Raw genomic sequence first — 22,500 nt, forward strand, 5'->3', positions numbered from 1 at the left:
CTGGTCTGGTCTGGTGTTGTCTGGTGTGGTGGGGTGTTGTCTGGTGTGGTGGGGTGTGGTCTGGTGTTGTCTGGTCTGGTGTGGTGGGGTGTTGTCTGGTCTGGTCTGGTGTTGTCTGGTGTGGTGGGGTGTGGTCTGGTGTGGTGGGGTGTGGTCTGGTGTTGTCTGGTCTGGTGTGGTGTGGTGTTGTCTGGTCTGGTCTGGTGTTGTCTGGTGTGGTGGGTGTGGTGTTGTCTGGTGTGGTGTAGTGGGGTGTGTCTAGTGTGTGTGTATGTGTGTGTGTGTGTTGTGTTTGTCAATGTGTACCTGTTTGTTAGCTCTATGGTAGTAGCTGGCGTGAGCTCCTCCTTTCCCAGCATTCAGCGTCGCCACCCAGTTTGGACCTGACGTAGAATCACAAAGAATCTACTAGATCAGTCTGACGTAGAATAACACAGAATAAACTAGATCAGACAGTCTGACGTAGAATAACACAGAATAAACTAGATCAGACAGTCTGACGTAGAATAACGCAGCATAAACTAGATCAAACCGTCTGACATAGCATCCCAGAGAATATATTAGATCAGACAGTCTGACGTAGAATCACAGAGAATATACTAGTGTGGTGTGTGTGTATAATGTGTGTGTATAGATAACGTGTGTCTATATAATGTGTGTATATATACAGTACCAGTGAAAAGTTCAGACACACCTACTTTATTTTTACTATTTTCTACATTGTAGAATAATAATTAATAAGACATCAAAATTATGATATAACACATATTGAATCATGTAGTAACCAAAAAAGTGTTAAACAAATCTAAATATATTTTAGATTTCATATTCTTCAAAGTAGCCACCCTTTGCCTTGACGACAGCTTTGCACACTCTTGGCATTCTCTCAACCAGCTTCACCTGGAATGCTTTTCCAACCGTTGGAAGGAGTTCCCGCATATGCCGAGCACTGGTTGGCTGCTTTTCCTTCACTCTGCGGTCCAACTCATCCCAAACTATCTCTATTGGGTTGAGGTCGGGGGATTGTGGAGGCCAGGTCATCTGATGCAGCACTCCATCACTCTCCTTCGTGGTCAAATAGCCCTTACACAGCCTGGAGTTGTGTTTTGGGTCATTGTCCTATAGAAAAACAAATGATAGTCCCACTAAGCTCAAACCAGATGGGACGGCGTATCGCTGCAGAATGCTGTGGTAGCCATGCTGGTTAAGTGTGCCTTGAATTCTAAATAAATCACCAACAGTGTCACCAGCAAAGCACCCCCACACCATCACACCTCCTCCTCCATGCTTCACGGTGGGAAATACACATGCGGAGATCATCTGTTCACCCCCACTCCATAACACCTCCTCCTCCATGCTTCACGGTGGGAACCACACATGCGGAGATCATCTGTTCACCTATTCTGAGTCTCACAAAGACACAGCGGTTGGAACCAAACATCTCAAACTTGGACTCATCAGACCAAAGGACAGATTTCCACCAGTCTAATGTTTTTATTTTTTATTAGGAACCCCATTAGCTAGCTAATCTTCCTGGGGTCCAACCAATTAACAAGACATTACAAACAACCACAAATCAAGACTTCACAAACATTCAACAAGTAAAGTAATCCTTCTAACCCCCCCTAAAAGATTTAGATGCACTATTGTAAAGTGGTTGTTCCACTGGATATCATAAGGTGAATGCACCAATTTGTAAGTCGCTCTGGATAAGAGCGTCTGCTAAATGACTTAAATGTAAATGTAAACAATACAGCTAATTAAAATACCTTACAGGAAACACATTTAACATTCAGTACTCTAAGTGTGATTGGACCAGGGATTGACCATATAACTGGACAGTACTCTAAGTGTAACAGGACCAGGGATTGACCATATAACTGGACAGTACTCTAAGTGTGACCATATAACTGGACAGTACTCTAAGTGTGACCATATAACTGGACAGTACTCTAAGTGTGATGGGACCAGGGATTGACCATATAACTAGACAGTACTCTAAGTGTGATTGGACCAGGGATTGACCATATAACTGGACAGCATTCTAAGTGTGATGGGACCAGGGATTGACCATATAACTGGACAGTACTCTAAGTGTGATGGGACCAGGGATTGACCATATAACTGGACAGTACTCTAAGTGTAACAGGACCAGGGATTGACCATATAACTGGACAGTACTCTAAGTGTGACCATATAACTGGACAGCATTCTAAGTGTGACAGAACCAGGGATTGACCATATAACTGGACAGTACTCTAAGTGTGATAAGACCAGGGATTGACCATATAACTGGACAGTACTCTAAGTGTGATAAGACCAGGGATTGACCATATAACTGGACAGTACTCTAAGTGTGATTGGACCAGGGATTGACCATATAACTGGACAGTACTCTAAGTGTGATCAGACCAGGGATTGAATCACCTAATTCAGTGTGCTAGATGTTACATACTCTGAACATGTTCTTGTCACAGTAATTCCCTTATCCATCTTAATAACAATATGATCTATGTGTTCTGACCGTGATGAAGCTGTTTCCAACATGACACCTTGCAGTTTAGTTTTTTTCACTTCCTCTACATGTATTCTATTCATCTACACATTAAATGAGGGGTCATCAGCAAGCATATATCTAGAACCAAATACAATACATTTAGTTTTAGAAATGTTCAACAGCAATTTGTTCATATCAACCCACTCAGACACCATTCTTAGTTCACTGCTCAGTTCATCTGTTAGCTCATTACATTCTGATGCTGCACTATACATTGTAGAGTCATCAGCATACATGACCACTCTTGCTTTGTTCATTACTGAAGGTAAATCATTAGTAAAGACAGAATAGAGAAGTGGTCCTAGGCAGCTTCCTTGAGGAACACCACAGTGTATATCTTTACTGTTTGAAAAGCTACCATTAAAGAACACGTCTTGCCTTCTCCTGGATATAGCTTTCCATCCAGGATAGAGCTGCAGACTTAAAACCATAACATTTGAGTTTACCTAGTAACATGATCAATTACATCAAAAGCAGCACTGAAATCCAGCAACACCGCACCAACTAACTTCCTGTCATCCATACCTTTTAACCAATCATCTGTCATTTGTGCTAAGGCCGTACTCATATAATGCCCTTCTTTGTATGCATGCTGGAAACCCGTTATCAGACCATTACATGAGAAATAATCCTTGATTTGTACAGATACAATTTTTTCCAATAATTTACTTAACACCGGCAGCAAGCTTATAGGACGACTATTAGGGCCAGTGAATGCAGATTTTTTAAATCCTTAAGTAGTGGAATAACCTTTGACTCTTTCCAGGCTTCTGGGCACACCCCATACATCAAGCATTATTAAATTAATTAATCCATTCAACATCCTGTATCCATAGAGCCTCTAATCCATTCAACATCCTGTATCCGTAGAGCGTCTAATCCATTCAACATCCTGTACCCATAGAGCCTCTAATCCATTCAACATCCTGTATCTATAGAGCCACTAATCCATTCAACATCCTGTATCCATAGAGCCTCTAATCCATTCAACATCCTGTATCCATAGAGCCTCTAATCCATTCAACATCCTGTATCCATAGAGCCTCTAATCCATTCAACATTAAGTCCTGACGTTGTTTTACTGGAATATGATTCTGGATGTAAACTGCAACTCCACCTCCCAGATCTATTTCTGTCCCCTCCTGAACAAATTGTATCCATGTATAGAGATCCCAGCCTCCTCAAAATAAGAGTCCAAGTGAGTCTCTGATATTGCCAATACATGAATATTGTTTGACTGCACATTTCAGGAATTTTGTTCCTTAAAAACATATATTCAGAGTGAACAATGAACAGACCTTTCTTTGGTAGATAAATGCTGTATTTATACGTCCAAACATGAATCAGCAGTTGGAATCTGAGTGAGAGATACTCAGTCAGTATGTGTGTGTGTGTGTGTGTGTGTGTGTGTGTGTGTGTGTGTGTGTGTGTGTGTGTGTGTGTGTGTGTGTGTGTGTGTGTGTGAACAACCAGTTTGTCATACCTCAGGTATGCTATGTCTGTCACACCCTGATCTGTTTCACCTGTCTTTGTGATTGTCCCCCACCCCCCCTCCAGGTGTCGCCATCTTCCCCATTATCCCCTGGGTATTAATATCTGTATTCTCTGTTTGTCGGTTGCCAGTTCGTCTTGTTTGTTCTAGTCAACCAGCGGTTTTGTCTCAGGTCCTGCTTGTCCCCAGTCTCTCTCTTTCTCGCCCTCCTGGTTTTGACCCTTGCCTGGCCTGTCTCTGAGCCCGCCTGCCTGACCACTCTATCTGACCCTGACCTGACCTTGACGCTGAACCTGCCGTCCTGTACCTTTCCCCTACTTCTGGACTGCTGACCTCTGCCGGACCCTGACCTGTCTATTTGCCTGCCCCTGCAGAACTATTAAACTATTGGTTATCCGATGTGGTCTGAATCTGGGTTTTACCTTCATATCTGATCATGTCACCTCGTTCTCTTGCAGCCTTCATATCTGATCATGTCACCTCGTTCTCTTGCAGCCTTCATATCTGATCATGTCACCTCGTTCTCTTGCAGCCTTCATATCTGATCATGTCACCTCGTTCTCTTGCAGCCTTCATATCTGATAATGTCACCTCGTTCTCTTGCAGCCTTCATATCTGATAATGTCACCTCGTTCTCTTGCAGCCTTCATATCTGATAATGTCACCTCGTTCTCTTGCACCCTTCATAGCTGGTATTAGTTCCTTTCTTCTTTGACGGACTGCATCTCAGAAATCCTCATTGATGAAGGACCCTTTAAGGCATCTGGCTTTTTCAAGGACTGCAAGCTTATTCTTGAACCTGAGTAATTTCACTTCAATTGGTTTGCTTCCATTCTCACCACTAGCGACCCCTGGTTTCCCAGACCAGCTCTACCTGTTGATCCAGCTGCAGCTCCTCAGAAAACAGCTTTGGAACTCTGTCCTCTGATTCAGCCCGGTTAGCGTGCTTGGTATCCAGCAGTAGTAGACCAGGCTGCCTAGCTTCATAGCTAGCAGCTAGGCTAGCTGCTTTGCCAGTGTATTACCAACTTCTTTGAGCTAGGATCCCTGGACATATATCAGTGGTCCCAGCGTTAACGCTAACTGTTTTCCACGATCCAGATATGAAAAGGAAAACTATTGTAAACTTTTATTAGCTAACTAGGTAGTTTGTTAAAGTAAAACAAACCAAGTCTCTAGTCTGGTGCGTGTTGATGACGTGCTGACTCTCTCTGACTCAGTATACTTCTAAGGTCCATTGCATGTGTTTCTTTGCCCAAGCAAGTCTCTTCTTCTTATTGGTGTCCTTTAGTAGTGGTTTCTTTGCAGCATTTCACAATGAAGGCCTGATTCATACAGTCTCCTCTGAACAGTTGATGTTGAGATGTGTCTGTTACTTGAACTCAGTGAAGCATTTATTTGGGCTGCAATCTGAGGCTGGTAACTCTAATGAACGTATCCTCTGCAGCAGAGGTAACTCTGGGTCTTCCTTTTCTGTGGTGGTCCTCATGAGACCCAGTTTCATCATAGCGCTTGATGGTTTTTATGACTGCACTTGAAGAAACTTTCAAAGATCTTGAAATTTTCCAGATTGACTGACCTTCATGTCTTAAAGTAATGATGGACTGTCATTTCTCTTTTCTTATCTGAGCTGTTCTTACCATATGGACTTGGTCTTTTACCAAATTGGGATATCTTTCGTATACCACCCCTACCTTCTCACAACATGCATTAAGAAGGAAAGAAATTCCACAAATTAACATTTAACAAGGCACACCGGTTAATTGAAATGCATTCCAGGTGACTACCTCATGAAGCTGGTTGAGAGAATGCCAAGAGTGTGCAAAACTGTCATCAAGGCAAAGGGTGGCTACTTTGAAGAATCTCAAATATAAAATATTTTGATTTGTTTAACCTCTATGGGCTAGGTGGGACGCCACCTACTCAGTGTAATCCCGTGGCGCGATATTCAAATACCTCAAAAATGCAAAAACTTCAATTTTTCAAACATATGACTATTTTACACCATTTTAAAGACAATACTCTCGTTAATCTAACCACACTGTCCGATTTCAAAAAGGCTTTACAACGAAAGCAAAACATTAGATTATGTCAGCAGAGTACCCAGCCAGAAATAATCAGACACCCATTTTTCAAGCTAGTATATAATGTCACATAAACCCAAACCACAGCTAAATGCAGCACTAACCTTTGATGATCTTCATCAGATGACAACCCTAGGACATTATGTTATACAATACATGCATGTTTTGTTCAATCAAGTTCATATTTATATCAAAAACCAGCTTTTTACATTAGCATGTGACGTTCAGAACTAGCATACCCCCCGCAAACTTCCGGTGAATTTACTAAATTACTCACGATAAACGTTCACAAAAAACACAACAATTATTTTATGAATTATAGATACAGAACTCCTCTATGCACTCGCGATGTCCGATTTTAAAATAGCTTTTCGGTGAAAGCACATTTTGCAATATTCTAAGTAGATAGCCCGGCATCACAGGGCTAGCTATTTAGACACCCAGCAAGTTTAGCACTCACCAAAGTCAGATTTACTATAAGAAAAATGTTATTACCTTTGCTGTTCTTCGTCAGAATGCACTCCCAGGACTTCTACTTCAATAACAAATGTTGGTTTGGTCCAAAATAATCCATTGTTATATCCAAATAGCGGCGTTTTGTTCGTGCGTTCAAGACACTATCCGAAAGGGTAAATAAGGGTGACGAGCATGGCGCATTTCGTGACAAAAAATGTCTAAATATTCCATTACCGTATTTCGAAGCATGTCAACCGCTGTTTAAAATCCATTTTTATGTCATTTTTCTCATAAAAAAGCGATAATATTCCGACCGGGAAATCGTTTTTTATTACAAAGAGAGTGAAAGTAAAAGCATGCTATCCCCTCATGCACGAGCCTCAGTCTAATGGCCCTCTGATAGAGCACTTGCCAAACGCGCTAATGTGTTTCAGCCTGGGGATGGAATTACATCGTTCAGCTTTTTCCCGCCTTCTGAGAGCCCATGGGAGCCGTAGGAAGTGTCACGTCATGCCAGAGATCCCCTGTATTTGTTAGAGATGATCAAGGAGGGCAAGAAATGGTCAGACAGGCCACTTCCTGTAAGGAATCTTCTCAGGTTTTGGCCTGCCAAATGAGTTCTGTTATACTCACAGACACCATTCAAACAGTTTTAGAAACTTTAGGGTGTTTTCTATCCAAAGCCAATAATTACATTTACATTTTACATTTTAGTCATTTAGCAGACGCTCTTATCCAGAGCGACTTACAGTAGTGAATACATACATTTCATGCATTTTTTTTGTGTACTGGCCCCATTGGAATCGAGTGGCGCAGTGTCTTAGACCGCTGCGCCACTCAGGAGCCCTGTAAATGTTATTTTTTTAAAATTGTTAATACATTTGCAAAAAAAAAAAAAAAAAAAAAAAATTTTGGTAATTATGGGGTATTGTGTGTAGATTGAGGGGTAAAAAATGAATACTTTCCGAATGCACTGCAAGTTACATTACTTTTTAGATGTGTATATTGTTAGATATTACTGCACTGTTGGAGCTAGGAACACAAGCATTTCGCTACACCCAGCTACTAAATATGTGTATGCGACCAATAAAATGTGATTTGACTCAAGACTCATGCAACTTCATTAATTAACTAGCTAACGTTACATTGACAACATAGCACAAGGTTATTACTAAGCTAGCTAATGTCTAACTTTGAGCCAATACAAATGTCAATATTGACTGAAATTCGCAGCTAGCTAGTTTGTCTCCATTATGGGTTCACATTCTGTTGATGTCTGCGAATAACGTTAAAAGTACCCACTTGTTTTTATTTAGCAAGCTAGCTAGCCCAGTTGTCAGTGGACCTGTAGCTAGCCGTCGTTAGCAAACTCGTATGTTGTCGTTGGCGAAGTTACTCATTAACTACTATATAACAATATCTAGCTAGCTATAGTACAGGGCCAGTGTTGGTCGTTAGTTTAATGTTGAATGCGGATTCGTGGGTCAGGGGGGTTGGGCCTGGAAGGAACATGCTGTTCTCAATTGTAGTTAACGCGTTAACTTACCTAGCTAGCTAACACCCGACCCTAGCGGTCGTTAGTTTATAGCTAGTTAGGATGCTGTTAGCTAGAGAGCATCATGTAGGTAGCCAGCTATTACGTTAAGCAAACACATCAATATCAACGTCAGTTTGTTAGCTACCTACCTATAAAACGACTCACTGAAAACAAGAACCGGACGAAATTGTTTGCAGCGAGCTGGGTAAAGCTAACAAAGTGACTAACTTACTAATAATACTAAAAACTTAATAATTATATGCATATTCTAGTTACAGGGCAGGAGTAGTAACCAGATTAAATCGGGTACGTTTTTTATCCGGCCGTGCAAATACTGCCCCCTAGCCCTAACAGGTTGACACTGATTTGGTTACTACATGATTCCATATGTGTTATTTCATAGTTTGATGTCTTCACTATTATTCTACAATGTCATTATGGGATATTGTGTGAAGATTGAGGGGAAAAAAACCTATTTAATCAATTTTAGAATAAGGCTGTAATGTAACAAGGTGGGAAAAGTCAAGGGGTCTGAAAACTTTCCGAAGACACTGTATATATATATATAAAATGTGTGTCTATATAATGTGTCTATATATATAATACCTGAGTACTGTCCAGCCAGGGTGAGAATCCCTCCTTCTTCATGTCTTCCTCTGTGGTAGACCAGCTCTCCTCCCAACACCAGCCCTGAACACACACTCTGGAGGAAGTGAGCTACCAGGATCACTACACACACACACACACACACACACACACACACACACACACACACACACACACACACACATACACACACACACACACACACACACACACACACACACACACACACACACACACACACACACACACACACACACACACGATCATATAATAATGAGACACACACATTATCATATATATTATAATGAGACACACATTATCATATATTATCATACATTATCATATATTATCATACATTATCATATTATAATATGAGACACACATTATCATACATGATCATATATTATCATACATTATCATATTATAATGAGACACACATTATCATATATTATCATACATTATCATATATTATCATACATTATCATATTATAATGAGACACACATTATCATAGAAATCCACTCAGCTACCTGACTCCCGTAGGACATCAGGGTTCGCCATGGTAACAGCAGCTGTGAAGTCACTTCCTCTGTACTCCGTCTCAAACTGCCACGTCATGAACTGAGCCTGCTGGGTCTATACACACACACACACACACACACACACACACACACACACACACACACACACACACACACACACACACACACACACACACACACACACACACACACACACACACACACACACACACACACACTACTGATGCTATGTAAAGTATCCCTGAGACTTTGTTAATTTGTTTTACATGTCACTGGGATGTCTTAGAGACTGGAGGACCTGGGACTGACTGGCTATGTAACCACGGTCAGCTGTTCTTGGAGTACGATTTGAAACAAGCCAGTCTAGCACTGGGGTTTATTCATTTTATTTAACATTTATTTAACTAGGCAAGTCAGTTAAGAACAAATTCTTATTTACAATGACCGTCTCCTGGTAGATCTGAACCACCCACCTGAAACACAGCCTTGGCCCTGATTCGTTCGCTAAGATGCAGCAGCGAATGAGCATTCAGACTGCCGGAAGAGTCCATCTCACCGATCAGCACGGGGGAGTCCTGGAAATGGAAAGTTTGTGGTAATACTAACATTTCTTTCTTTGTTTTTCTATGCTGTTTTGTACTGTAGGGATGTTGTTTTGCTGTGTCTAGTCTGTGTGAAATCCATCAGGTACCACGGTGGAAACAAGTGGAATCACTTTAACGTGTTATCCTCAGGGGTGTACTCATCTGTTTAATAAATACATCAACCCCACATCTTCATTTTGTTTTGTAATTTCTATTTATTTCTCCTTTATTTAACCAGGTATTTACATATTATATATATATATATAACCCTTTATTTAACCAGGTATTTACATATTATATATATAACCCTTTATTTAACCAGGTATTTATATATTATATATATAACCCTTTATTTAACCAGGTATTTACATATTATATATATATATAACCCTTTATTTAACCAGGTATTTATATATTATATATATATATAACCCTTTATTTAACCAGGTATTTACATATTATATATATATATAACCCTTTATTTAACCAGGTATTTACATATTATATATATATATAACCCTTTATTTAACCAGGTATTTACATATTATATATATATATAACCCTTTATTTAACCAGGTATTTATATATTATATATATAACCCTTTATTTAACCAGGTGGGCAAGTTGAGAACAAGTCCTTTATTTAACCAGGTGGGCAAGTTGAGAACAAGTTCTCATTTGCAACTGTGACCTGGCCAAGATAAAGCAAAGCAGTTCGACACATAAAACAACACAGAGTTACACATGGAAGAAAAAACAAACATACAGTCAATAGTACAGTAGAAAAATAAGTCTATATAAAATGTGAGCAAATGAGGTGAGATAAGGGAGGTAAAGGCAATAAATAGGCCATGGTGGCGAAGTAAATACAATATAGCAAGTAAAACACTGGAATGGTAGATTTGACAGTAGATGAGTGTGCAAAGTAGAAATACTGGGGTGCAAAGGAGCAAAATAAATAAATAAATAAATACAGTAGGGGAAGAGGTAGTTGTTTGGGCTATTTATAGATGGGCTATGTACAGGTGCAGTGATCTGTGAGCTGCTCTGACAGCTGGTGCTTAAAGCTAGTGAGGGAGATAAGTGTTTCCAGTTTCAGAGATTTTTGTAGTTCGTTCCAGTCATTGGCAGCAGAGAACTGGAAGGAGAGGCGGCCAAAGGAGGAATTGGCTTTGGGGGTGACCAGAGAGATATACCTGCTGGAGTGCGTGCTACGAGTGGGTGCAGCTATGGTGACCAGCGAGCAGAGATAAGGCGGGACTTTACCTAGCAGGGTCTTGTAGACCTGGAGCCAGTGGGTTTGGCGACGAGTATGAAGCAAGGGCCAGCCAACGAGATCATACAGGTCGCAGTGGTGGGTAGTATATGGGGCTTTGGTGACAAAACGGATGGCACTGTGATAAACTGCATCCAATTTGTTGAGTAGGGTGTTGGAGGCTATTTTGTAAATGACATCGCCGAAGTCAAGGATCGGTAGGATGGTCAGTTTTACAAGGGTATGTTTGGCAGCATGAGTGAAATATGCTTTGTTGCGAAATAGGAAGCCAATTCTTGATTTAACTTTGGATTGGAGATGTTTTATGTGAGTCTGGAAGGAGAGTTTACAGTCTAACCAGACACCTAGGTATTTGTAGTTGTCCACATATTCTAAGTCAGAACCGTCCAGAGTAGTGATGCTGGACGGGTGGGCGGGTGCAGGCAGCGATCGGTTGAAGAGCATGCATTTAGTTTTACTTGTATTTAAGAGCAGTTGGAGGACACGGAAGGAGAGTTGTATGGCATTGAAGCTCGTCTGGAGGTTAGTTAACACAGTGTCCAAAGAGGGGCCAGAAGTATACAGAATGGTGTCGTCTGCGTAGAGGTGGATCAGAGAATCACCAGCAGTAAGAGCGACATCATTGATAAATACAGAGAAGAGAGTCGGCCCAAGATTTGAACCCTGTGGCACCCCCATAGAGACTGCCAGAGGTCCGGACAACAGGCCCTCCGATTTGACACACTGAACTCTGTCGGAGAAGTAGTTGGTGAACCAGTCGAGGCAATCATTTGAGAAACCAAGGCTGTTGAGTCTGCCGATGAAGATGTGGTGATTGACAGAGTCGAAAGCCTTGGCCAGGTCAATGAATACGGCTGCACAGTACTGTTTCTTATCGATGGCGGTTAAGATATCGTTTAGGACCTTGAGCGTGGCTGAGGTGCACCCATGACCAGCTCTGAAACCAGATTGCATAGCGGAGAAGGTACGGTGGGGTTCGAAATGGTCTGTGATCTGTTTGTTAACTTGGCTTTCGAAGACCTTAGAAAGGCAGGGTAGGATAGATACAGGTCTGTAGCAGTTTGGGCCAAGAGTGTCCCCCCCTTTGAAGAGGGGGATGACCGCAGCTGCTTTCCAATCTTTGGGAATCTCAGACGACACGAAAGAGAGGTTGAACAGGCTAGTAATAGGGGTTGCAACAATTTCGGCAGATAATTTTAGAAAGAGAGGGTCCAGATTGTCTAGCCCAGCTGATTTGTTGGGGTCCAGATTTTGCAGCTCTTTCAGAACATCAGCTATCTGGATTTGGGTGAAGGAGAAATGGGGGAGGCTTGGGCAAGTTGCTGTGGGGGGTGCAGTGCTGTTGACCGGGGTAGGGGTAGCCAGGTGGAAAGCATGGCCAGCCGTAGTAAAATGCTTATTGAAATTCTCAATTATAGTGGATTTATCGGTGGTGACAGAGTTTCCTATCCTCAGTGCAGTGGGCAGCTGGGAGGAGGTGTTCTTATTCTCCATGGACTTTACAATGTCCCAGAACGTTTTTGAGTTTGAGTTGCAGGAAGCAAATGTCTGCTTGAAAAAGCTAGCCTTGGCGTTTCTAACTGCCTGTGTGTACTGGTTTCTAACTTCCCTGAAAAGTTGCATATCACGGGGGCTGTTCGATGCTAATGCAGAACGCCACAGAATATTCTTATGTTGGTTAAGGGCAGTCAGGTCTGGAGAGAACCAAGGGCTATATCTGTTCCTGGTTCTAAATTTCTTGAATGGTGCATGCTTATTTAAGATGGTGAGGAAGGCATTTAAAAAAAATACCCAGGCATCATCTACTGACGGGATGAGGTCAATAGCCTTCCAGGATACCGGGTCAGGTCGATTAGAAAGGCCTGCTCGCAGAAGTGTTTCAGGGAGCGTTTGATAGTGATGAGTGGAGGTCGTTTGACCACAGACCCATTACGGATGCAGGCAATGAGGCAGTGATCGCTGAGATCTTGGTTGAAAACAGCAGAGGTGTATTTAGAGGGCAAGTTGGTTAGGATGATATCTATGAGGGTGTCTGTGTTTACGGATTTGGGGTTGTACCTGGTAGGTTCATTGATAATTTGTGTGAGATTGAGGGCATCAAGCTTAGATTGTAGGATGGCTGGGGTGTTAAGCATGTCCCAGTTTAGGTCACCTAGAAGCACGAGCTCTGAAGATAGATGGGGGGCAATCAGTTCACATATGGTATCCAGAGCACAGCTGGGGGCAGAGGGTGGTCTATAGCAGGCGGCAACAGTCAGAGACTTGTTTTTTAGAGAGGTGGATTTTTAAAAGTAGAAGTTCAAATTGTTTGGGTGCAGACCTGGATAGTAGGACAGAACTCTGCAGGCTATCTCTGCAGTAGATTGTAACACCGCCCCCTTTGGCCGTTCTATCTTGTCTGAAAATGTTGTAGTTAGGGATGGAGATTTCAGAGTTATTGGTGGTCTTCCTAAGCCAGTATAATAATGAAGTATACTACAGCAGAATAGAATAGCCTGCACACTGAATATGCTCCTAATGACATTTATTGACAATACCATGTTAGCCTCTGAACACCATGTTAGCCTCTGAACACCATGTTAGCCTCTGGTAGTTACCTCTGAACACCATGTTAGCCTCTGAACACCATGTTAGCCTCTGAACACCATGTTAGCCTCTGGTAGTTACCTCTGAACACCATGTTAGCCTCTGAACACCCTGTTAGCCTCTGAACACCATGTTAGCCTCTGAACACCCTGTTAGCCTCTGAACACCCTGTTAACCTCCGGTATACAAGTGTAATGTTTGTAAATATATTGCTCAGGGTAGTTAAGTGTGAATATGCCCTTAGATTAAAGCTGACAGTCTGCACTTTAACTTCATAGTTATTGTATCATTGTACGCTAAGATGGCGCCGGAGAATAAGGCAGACGTTTTACGTGCCCTCAACCAATTGTTTTGTTGTTCGTTTATAACTTATTTTTTTACTTATTTTGTACATAATGTTGCCTCTACAGTCTCTTATGACCGAAAATAACTTCTAGACATCAGGACTGTGATTACTCACCACGGACTGGCAGAATCATTTTTTTCCTTTAATGAGCCTGACGAGGCCGACGTGAACGATATACTGCATCTGGAACAGGCCCAGATTCCCGTGATTTGCATGAAGAGGAGGCGGTGAAAAAGGGGCCGGAGAGCGGGCTGCCTTCTGAGAATTCGTAGGCGATCGAATAAACCCCCACTTCCTTCCATTCTGCAATGTGTAATCTTTGGACAATAAAATAGATGACCGAGGCGGAAGATTAAACTACCAACGGGACATTCAAAACTGTAATATTTTATGCTTCACGGAGTCGTGGCTGAACGACGACATTATCAACATATATGATGTATCGGCAGGATAAAACAGTGGCGTCTGGTAAGACAAGGGGCGGCGGACTATGTATTTTATAAATAGCAGCTGGTGCACAATATCTAAGGAAGTCTCGAGCTATTGCTCGCCTGAGGTAGAGTATCTCATGATAAGCTGTAGACCACACTACCTACCGAGAGAGTTTTCATCTGTATTCTTTGTAGCGGTTTACATACCACCACAGTCAGAGGCTGGCACTAAGACAGCATTGAATGAGCTGTATTCCGCCATAAGCAAACAAGAAAACGCTCACCCAGAGGCGGCGCTCCTAGTAGCCGGGTACTTTAATGCAGGGAAACTTAAATCCATTTTACAAAATTTCTATCAGCATGTTAAATGTGCAATCAGAGGAAAAAACAAACCTCTGGACCACCTTTACTCCACACACAGAGATGCATACAAAGCTCTCCCTCGCCCTCCATTTGGCAAATCTGACTGTAACTCGATCCTCCTGATTGCTGCTTACAATCAAAAATTAAAGCAGGAAGCACCAGTGACTAGATCAATAAAAAAGAAGATGAAGCTGATGCTAAGCTACAGGACTGTTTTGCTGCACAGACTGGAATATGTTCCGGGCTTCCTCCGATGGCATTGAGTACATCACATCAGTCATTGGCTTCATCAACAAGTGTATCGATGACGTCGTCCCCACAGTGACTGTACGTACATACCCCAACCAGAAGCCATGGATTACAGGCAACATCCGCACTGAGCTAAAAGCTAGAGCTGCCGCTTTCAAGGAGCGGAACTCTAACCCAGAAGCTTATAATAAATCCTGCTATGCCCTCCGACAAACCATCAAACAGCCAAAGCGTCAATACAGCACTAAGATCGAATCGTTCTACACCGGCTCTGACATTCGTTGGATGTGGCAGGGCTTGCAAACCATTACAGACTACAAAGGGAAGCCCAACCACGAGCTGCCCAGTGACACGATCCTACCAAATGCTCGCTTCGAGGTTCCCAAGAAAGCGAAAGTAACTGAGCTAAATGACTATCGCACCGTAGCACTCACTTCCGTCATCATGAAGTGCTTTGAGAGACTAGTCAAGGACCATATCACCTCCACCCTACCTGACACCCTAGACCCACTTCAGTTTGCTTACCGCTCCAATAGGTCCACAGACGACGCAATCGCAATCACACTGCACACTGCCCTAACCCATCTGGACAAGAGGAATACCTATGTAAGAATGCTGTTCATCGACTACAGCTCAGCATTTAACACCATAGTACCCTCCTAACTCGTCATTAAGCTTGAGACCCTGGGTCTCGACCCCGCCCTGTGCAACTGGGTCCTGGACTTCCTGACGGGCCGCCCCCAGGTGGTGAGGGTAGGTAACAACATTGCCACCCCACTGATGCTCAACACTGGGGCCCCACAAAGGTGCGTTCTCAGCCCTTTCCTGTACTCCCTGTTCACCCATGACTGCGTGGCCATGCACGCCTCCAACTCAATCATCAAGTTTGCAGATGACACGACAGTGGTAGGCTTAACTACCAACAATGATGAGACGGCCTACAGGGAGGAGGTGAGGGCCCTCGGAGTGTGGTGTCAGGAAAATAACCTCACACTCAATGTCAACAAAACAAAGGAGATGATTGTGGACTTTAGGAAATAGCAGAGGGAGCAGCCCCCTATCCACATCGACGGGACAGTAGTGGAGAAGGTGGAACGTTTAAGTTCCTCTGCGTACACATCACGGACAAACTGAAATGGTCCACCCACACAGACAGCATGGTGAAGAAGGCGCAGCAGTGCCTCTTCAACCTCAGGAGTCTGAAGAAATTCGGCTTGTCACCAACAACACTCACAAACTTTTACAGATGCACAATCGAGAGCATCCTGTCGGGCTGTATCACCACCTGGTACGGCAGCTGCTCCGCCCATAACCGGAAGGCTCTCCAGAGGGTAGTGAGGTCTGCACAACGCATCACCGGGGGCAAACTACCTGCCCCCCAGGACACCTACACCACCCGATGTCACAGGAAGGCCAAAAAGATCATCAAGGACAACAACCACCCGAGCCACTGCCTGTTCACCCCGCTATCATCCAGAAGGCGAGGTCAGTACAGGTGCATCAAAGCTGGGACCGAGAGACTGAAAAACAGCTTCTATCTCAAGGTCATCTGACTGTTAAACAGCCATCACTAATATTGAGTTGCTGCTGCCAACATACTTACTCATCTCTAGCCACTTTAATAATGAAACAATTGATGTAATAAATGTATCACTACCCACTTTAAACAATGCCACTTTATATAATGTTTACATACCCTACATTACTCATCTCATATGTATATACTGTACTCTATACCATCTACTGCATCTTGCCTATGCCGTTCGGCCATCGCTCATTCATATATTTTTATGTACATATTCTTATTCATTCCTTTACACTTGTATGTATAAGGTAGTTGTTGTGAAATTGTTAGATTACTTGTTAGATATTACTGCATGGTCGGAACTAGAAACACAAGCATTTCGCTACACTCGCATTAACATCTGCTAACCATGTGTATGTGACAAATAAAATTTGTTTTGAAATAACACTGAAACATGCATGAGAGCCAGCTGTTCCGGAAGACTGTGTGATCACGTTCTCTGCAACCGATGTGAATAAGACCTTTAAACAGGTCAACGTTCACAAGGCCGCAGGGCCAGACGGATTACCAGGACGTGTACTGCGAGCATGTGCTGACCAACTAGCAAGTGTCTTCACTGACATTTTCAACCTCTCCCTGATTGAGTCTGTAATACCAACATGTTTTAAGCAGACCACCATAGTGCCTGTGCCCAAGAACACTAAGGTAACCTGCCTAAATGATTACCGACCCGTAGCACTCACGTCTGTATCCATGAAGTGCTTTGTAAGGCTGGTAATAGGCTCACATCAACACCATTATCCCAGAAACCCTAGACCCACTCCAATTTGCATACCGCCCAAACAGATCCACAGATGATGCAATCTCTATTGCACTCCACACTGCCCTTTCCCACCTGGACAAAAGGAACACCTATGTGAGAATGATATTCATTGACTACAGCTCAGCGTTCAACACCATAGTGCCCTCAAAGTTCATCACTAAGCTAAGGATCCTGGGACTAAACACCTCCCTCTGCAACTGGATCCTGGACTTCCTGACGGGCCGCCCCCAGGTGGTAAGGGGAGGTAACAACACATCCGCCATGCTGATCCTCAACACAGGGGCCCCTCAGGAGCGTGTGCTCAGTCCCCTCCTGTACTCCCTGTTCACTCATGACTGCACGGCCAGGCACAACTCCAACACCATCATTAAGTTTGCCGATGACACAACAGTGGTAGGCCAGATACCCGACAACGACGAGACAGCATTTAGGGAGGAGGTCAGAGACCTGGCCATGTGGTGCCAGGACAACAACCTCTCCCTCAACATGACCAAGACGAAGGAGATGATTGTGGACTACAGGAAAAAGAGGACAGAGCACGCCCCCATTCTCATCGACGGGGCTGCAGTGGAGCAGGTTGAGAGCTTCAAGTTCCTTGGTGTCCACATCAACAACAAACTAGAATGGTCCAAGCACACCAAGACAGTCGTGAAGAGGGCACGACAAAAACTATTCCCCATCAAGAGACTAAAAAGATTTGTTATGGGTCCTCAGATCCTCAAAAGGTTCTCTACAGCTGCACCATTGAGAGCATCCTGACTGGTTGCATCACTGCCTGGTATGGCAAATGCTCGGCCTCCGACTGCAAGGCACTACAGAGGGTAATGTGTATAAAGCTTCCTGCCATCCAGGACCTCTATACCAGGCGGTGTCAGAGGAAGGCCCTAAAAATTGTCAAAGACTCGAGCCACCCTAGTCATAGACTGTTCTCTCTGCTACCGCACAGCAAGCAGTACCAGAGCGCCAAGTCTAGGTCCAAGAGGCTTCTAAACAGCTTCTACCCCCCAAGCCATGAGACTCCTTAACACCTAATCAAATGCCTACCCAGACTATTTGCATTGCCCCCCCCCCTCTTTTACACCACTGCTACTCTCTGTTCTTATCATCTATGAATAGTCACTTTAATAACTATACCTACATGTACATTTTACCTCAACTAACCGTTTCCCCCACATTGACTCTGTACCGGTACCCCCTGTATATAGCCTCCACATTGACTCTGTACCGGTACCCCTGTATATAGCCTCCACATTGACTCTGTACCCCCTGTATATAGCCTCCACATTGACTCTGTACCGGTACCCCCTGTATATAGCCTCCACATTGACTCTGTACCGGTACCCCCTGTATATAGCCTCCACATTGACTCTGTACCGGTACCCCCTGTATATAGCCTCCACATTGACTCTGTACCGATACCCCCTGTATATAGCCTCCACATTGACTCTGTACCGGTACCCCCTGTATATAGCCTCCACATTGACTCTGTACCGGTACCCCTGCATATAGCCTCCACATTGACTCTGTACCGGTACCCCCCTGTATATAGCCTCCACATTGACTCTGTACCGGTACCCCCTGTATATAGCCTCCACATTGACTCTGTACTGGTACCCCCTGCATATAGCCTCCACATTGACTCTGTACCAGTACCCCCTGTATATAGCCTCCACATTGACTCTGTACCGGTACCCCCTGTATATAGCCTCCACATTGACTCTGTACTGGTACCCCCTGTATATAGCCTCCACATTGACTCTGTACCCCCTGTATATAGCCTCCACATTGACTCTGTACCGGTACCCCCCCTGTATATAGCCTCGCTATTGTTGTTTTATTGATGCTCTTTAATTACTTGTTACTTTTATTTCTTATTCTAATCCGTATTTTTTTAAACTGCATTGTTGGTTAGAGGCTCGTAAGTAAGCATTTCACTCTAAAGTCTACACCTGTTGTATTCAGCATTTCACTGTAAAGTCTACACCTGTTGTATTCGGCGCATGTGACTAATAAAATTTGACTTGATAATTTCAACATTGTAACTCCCAATACTTCCGGAGCTCACTATATTTCCTAAAACTTGTCAATGTTAAACATTGTATTAAGGTGGGGAACATTCAACATTGTATTAACTTCCTATGGGCAGGTGGGACGGTAGCGTCCCAACTGGCCAACATCCGGTGAAATAGCAGAGCGCGAAATTCAAACTACAGAATTATAAATATTTAACTTTCATGAAATCACAAGTGTAATACATCAAAATAAAGCTCAACTTCTTGTTAATCCAGCCGCTGTGTCAGATTTCAAAAAGGCTTTACGGCGAAAGCACACCATGCGATTATCTGAGGACAGCGCCCTGCATACAAAAGCATGAAAAACATATTTCAACCAGGCAGGTGTGCCATGAAAGTCAGAAATAGCGATATAATAATTGCCTTTGATGATCTTCTTCTGTTGGCACTCCAAAAGGTCCCAGATACATCACAAATGGTCCTTTTGTTTGATAATGTCCTTCTTTAAATCCATAAAAACTCAGTTTAGCTGGCACGCTTCAGTCAATAATCCACCCAGTTTCCCTCCATCAAAATGCATACAAAATGAATCCCTGTCACGTCCTGACCAGTAATAAGATTATTTGCTATTGTAGTTTGGTCAGGACGTGGCAGAGGGTATTTTGTTTATGTGTGTCGGGGTGATGGTTTATGTAGTGGGGTGTTTGATTCATTATTTCCGGGGTTTTTGGTCACTGCTATATGTTAGTCTATTTCTATGTTCTTTCTAGTTAGTCTGTTTCTATGTTTAGTTAATTCGGGTGTGGACTCTCAATTGAAGGCAGGTGTTGTCTAGTTGCCTTTGATTGAGAGTCCTATATATTAGGGTGTGTTTGTAAATTGTGGGAGGTTGTTTCTTGTTTAGCGTGTCTATGCCTGACAAGACTGTATTTTCGTCGTTCATCATTGTTGTTATTTTTGTATACGTGTTTGTTTGGTTTTCCTTCTTTCTCCTGTTAAAAGAAGATGAGTTTACAACCCGCTGCGTTTTGGTCCTTTCCAGACGACAATTGTGACAATCCCAAACGTTACTAATAAACTTTTCCAAACAAGTCAAACAACTTTTATAATCAAACCTCAGGTACCCTAATATGAAAATAAACGATCAAATTTAAGACGGAGAATTGTTATTGTCTTTACCGGAGAAAAATACCAAAGAACGCGCTGTCATTCACGCGCTTGGAAACACTACAGCCAAAATGGGAGACACCTAGAAAAACTACAAATTCTGGCTCATTTTTCCAAAAACAAGCCTGAAACTCTTTCTAAAGACTGTTGACATCTAGTGGAAGCCCTAGGAACTGCAATCTGGGAGGATTTCGCCTTATAATAAAAGTGACAGTGACATTGAAAACAGTGGTAGGTAGACAAGTAGGTAGACAAGTAGGTAGACAAGTAGGTAGACAAGTAGGCAGGAAGAAAAGTAGTCTGGAGGACAGGTAGATAGGTAGACAAGTAGGTAGACAAGTAGGTAGACAGGTAGGTAGACAGGTAGTTCAGAGGACAGGCAGACAGGTAGACAGGTAGGTAGGTAGACAGGCAGGTCAGAGGACAGACAGACAGGTAGGTCAGAGGACAGGCAGACAGGTAGACAGGTAGGTCAGAGGACAGGCAGACAGGTAGACAGGTAGGTAAACAGGTAGGTCAGAGGACAGGCAGACAGGTAGACAGGTGACTAACCGTATCTTTGCCGTGGCTGTCAGACTGACGGTGCTCCACATGGAAGCGGTACTGAGACGGACTCACTGCACTGAGGTGGAAGGTATGACTGGCCTGGCACAGACACATGCACACACACACACACACACACACACACACACAGACACACGCACGCACAGACAAACGCACACACACGCACAGACACATGCACGCACGCACACACACACAGAAAAACAAACACACAGACACACAGACAATCCAATTTATTACACAGAGAATCAAAAAATCATAAAAATGGGGTGAGAAGTGTGTGTGTTTGTGTAGTATTCAATCCCATGTATTATCATCATTATTATGTACTACTATCACTACTAACCTTGAAGAAGCTGCTGAGGGTTTTGTTGACAATCATCTTCACTCCCTCAATCTGCTGTGGGAACACATCTAGAGAGACAGAGAGAAAGACATTAGGACACGGGCTCTGCAGCATGGTGTTAGTAGTAGCACTATTAATAGTAGTTATGGTATAGTATTAATAGCATAGTAGCAATAGTAGTAGTATAGTAGTAGTAGCAGTAGTATAGTAGTAGTATAGTAGTAGTAGTAGTAATATCAGTATTAATAGTAGTTATGGTATAGTAGTAATAGTATAGTAGGAATAGTAGTATTAATAGTAGTTATGGTATAGTAGTAAGAGTAATATTATCGTAGTAGTAGTATAGTAGTAGCAAAATAGTAGTAGTAATAGTAGTAAAAGTAGTAGTATTATTAGTAATAGTATAGTAGTAATAGTAGTAGTAGCAATACTAACAGTAGTAATAGCTCTAGTATAGTAGTAATAGTAGTAGTACAGTAGTAGTATAGTAGTAGAAGTAGTAATAGAATAGTAGGAGTAGTAATAGTAGAAGCAATAGTGTAGTAGTAGTATAGTAGTAGTAGCAACAGTAGTAATTGTAACAGTAGTAGTATAGTAGTAGTAGCAACAGTAGTAATTGTAACAGTAGTAGTAGTAGTAGTAGTAGTAGCAGTAGTAATAGTAGAGTAGTAATAGTATCAGTAGCAGTAGTAATATTATAGTAGAAGTAGTAGTCGTAGCAGTAGTATAGTAGTAGTAATAGTATAGTAGTAATAGTACAGTAGTACAGTCGTAGTAGTAGTAGTAGCAGTAGTATGGTAGTAGAAGTAGTAATAGTAGTTATAGTATAGTAGTAATAGTAGCAGTAATAGTATAGTGGCAATAGCAGTGGTGTAGTAGTAGTAGTAACAGTAGTAATAGTAGTAGTATGGTAGTAGTAGTAGTAGTAGACATAGTAATAGTAGTAATATTAATAGTAG

At 42.7% G+C, this 22,500-nt stretch overlaps 1 protein-coding gene across 1 annotated transcript in view; it reads right to left on the reverse strand.

Moving 5' to 3' along the window:
* The window catches only part of LOC106563961 (mitochondrial import receptor subunit TOM40B), a 33,923-nt gene that overhangs the window by 7,520 nt on the left and 3,903 nt on the right, over positions 1-22,500 (reverse strand). Inside the window, exons 3-8 of the mRNA XM_045690325.2 lie at positions 21,542-21,609; positions 21,187-21,279; positions 9,746-9,847; positions 9,261-9,366; positions 8,733-8,855; positions 307-383 (exon numbers count right to left, since the gene is read on the reverse strand). Of these exons, the coding sequence (XP_045546281.1) occupies positions 307-383; positions 8,733-8,855; positions 9,261-9,366; positions 9,746-9,847; positions 21,187-21,279; positions 21,542-21,609 (569 nt within the window). The remainder of the gene's footprint in view (positions 1-306; positions 384-8,732; positions 8,856-9,260; positions 9,367-9,745; positions 9,848-21,186; positions 21,280-21,541; positions 21,610-22,500) is intronic.

Source organism: Salmo salar, chromosome 11, assembly GCF_965601325.2.
Source record: "Salmo salar chromosome 11, fSalSal1, whole genome shotgun sequence".
NCBI lineage: Eukaryota > Metazoa > Chordata > Actinopteri > Salmoniformes > Salmonidae > Salmo > Salmo salar.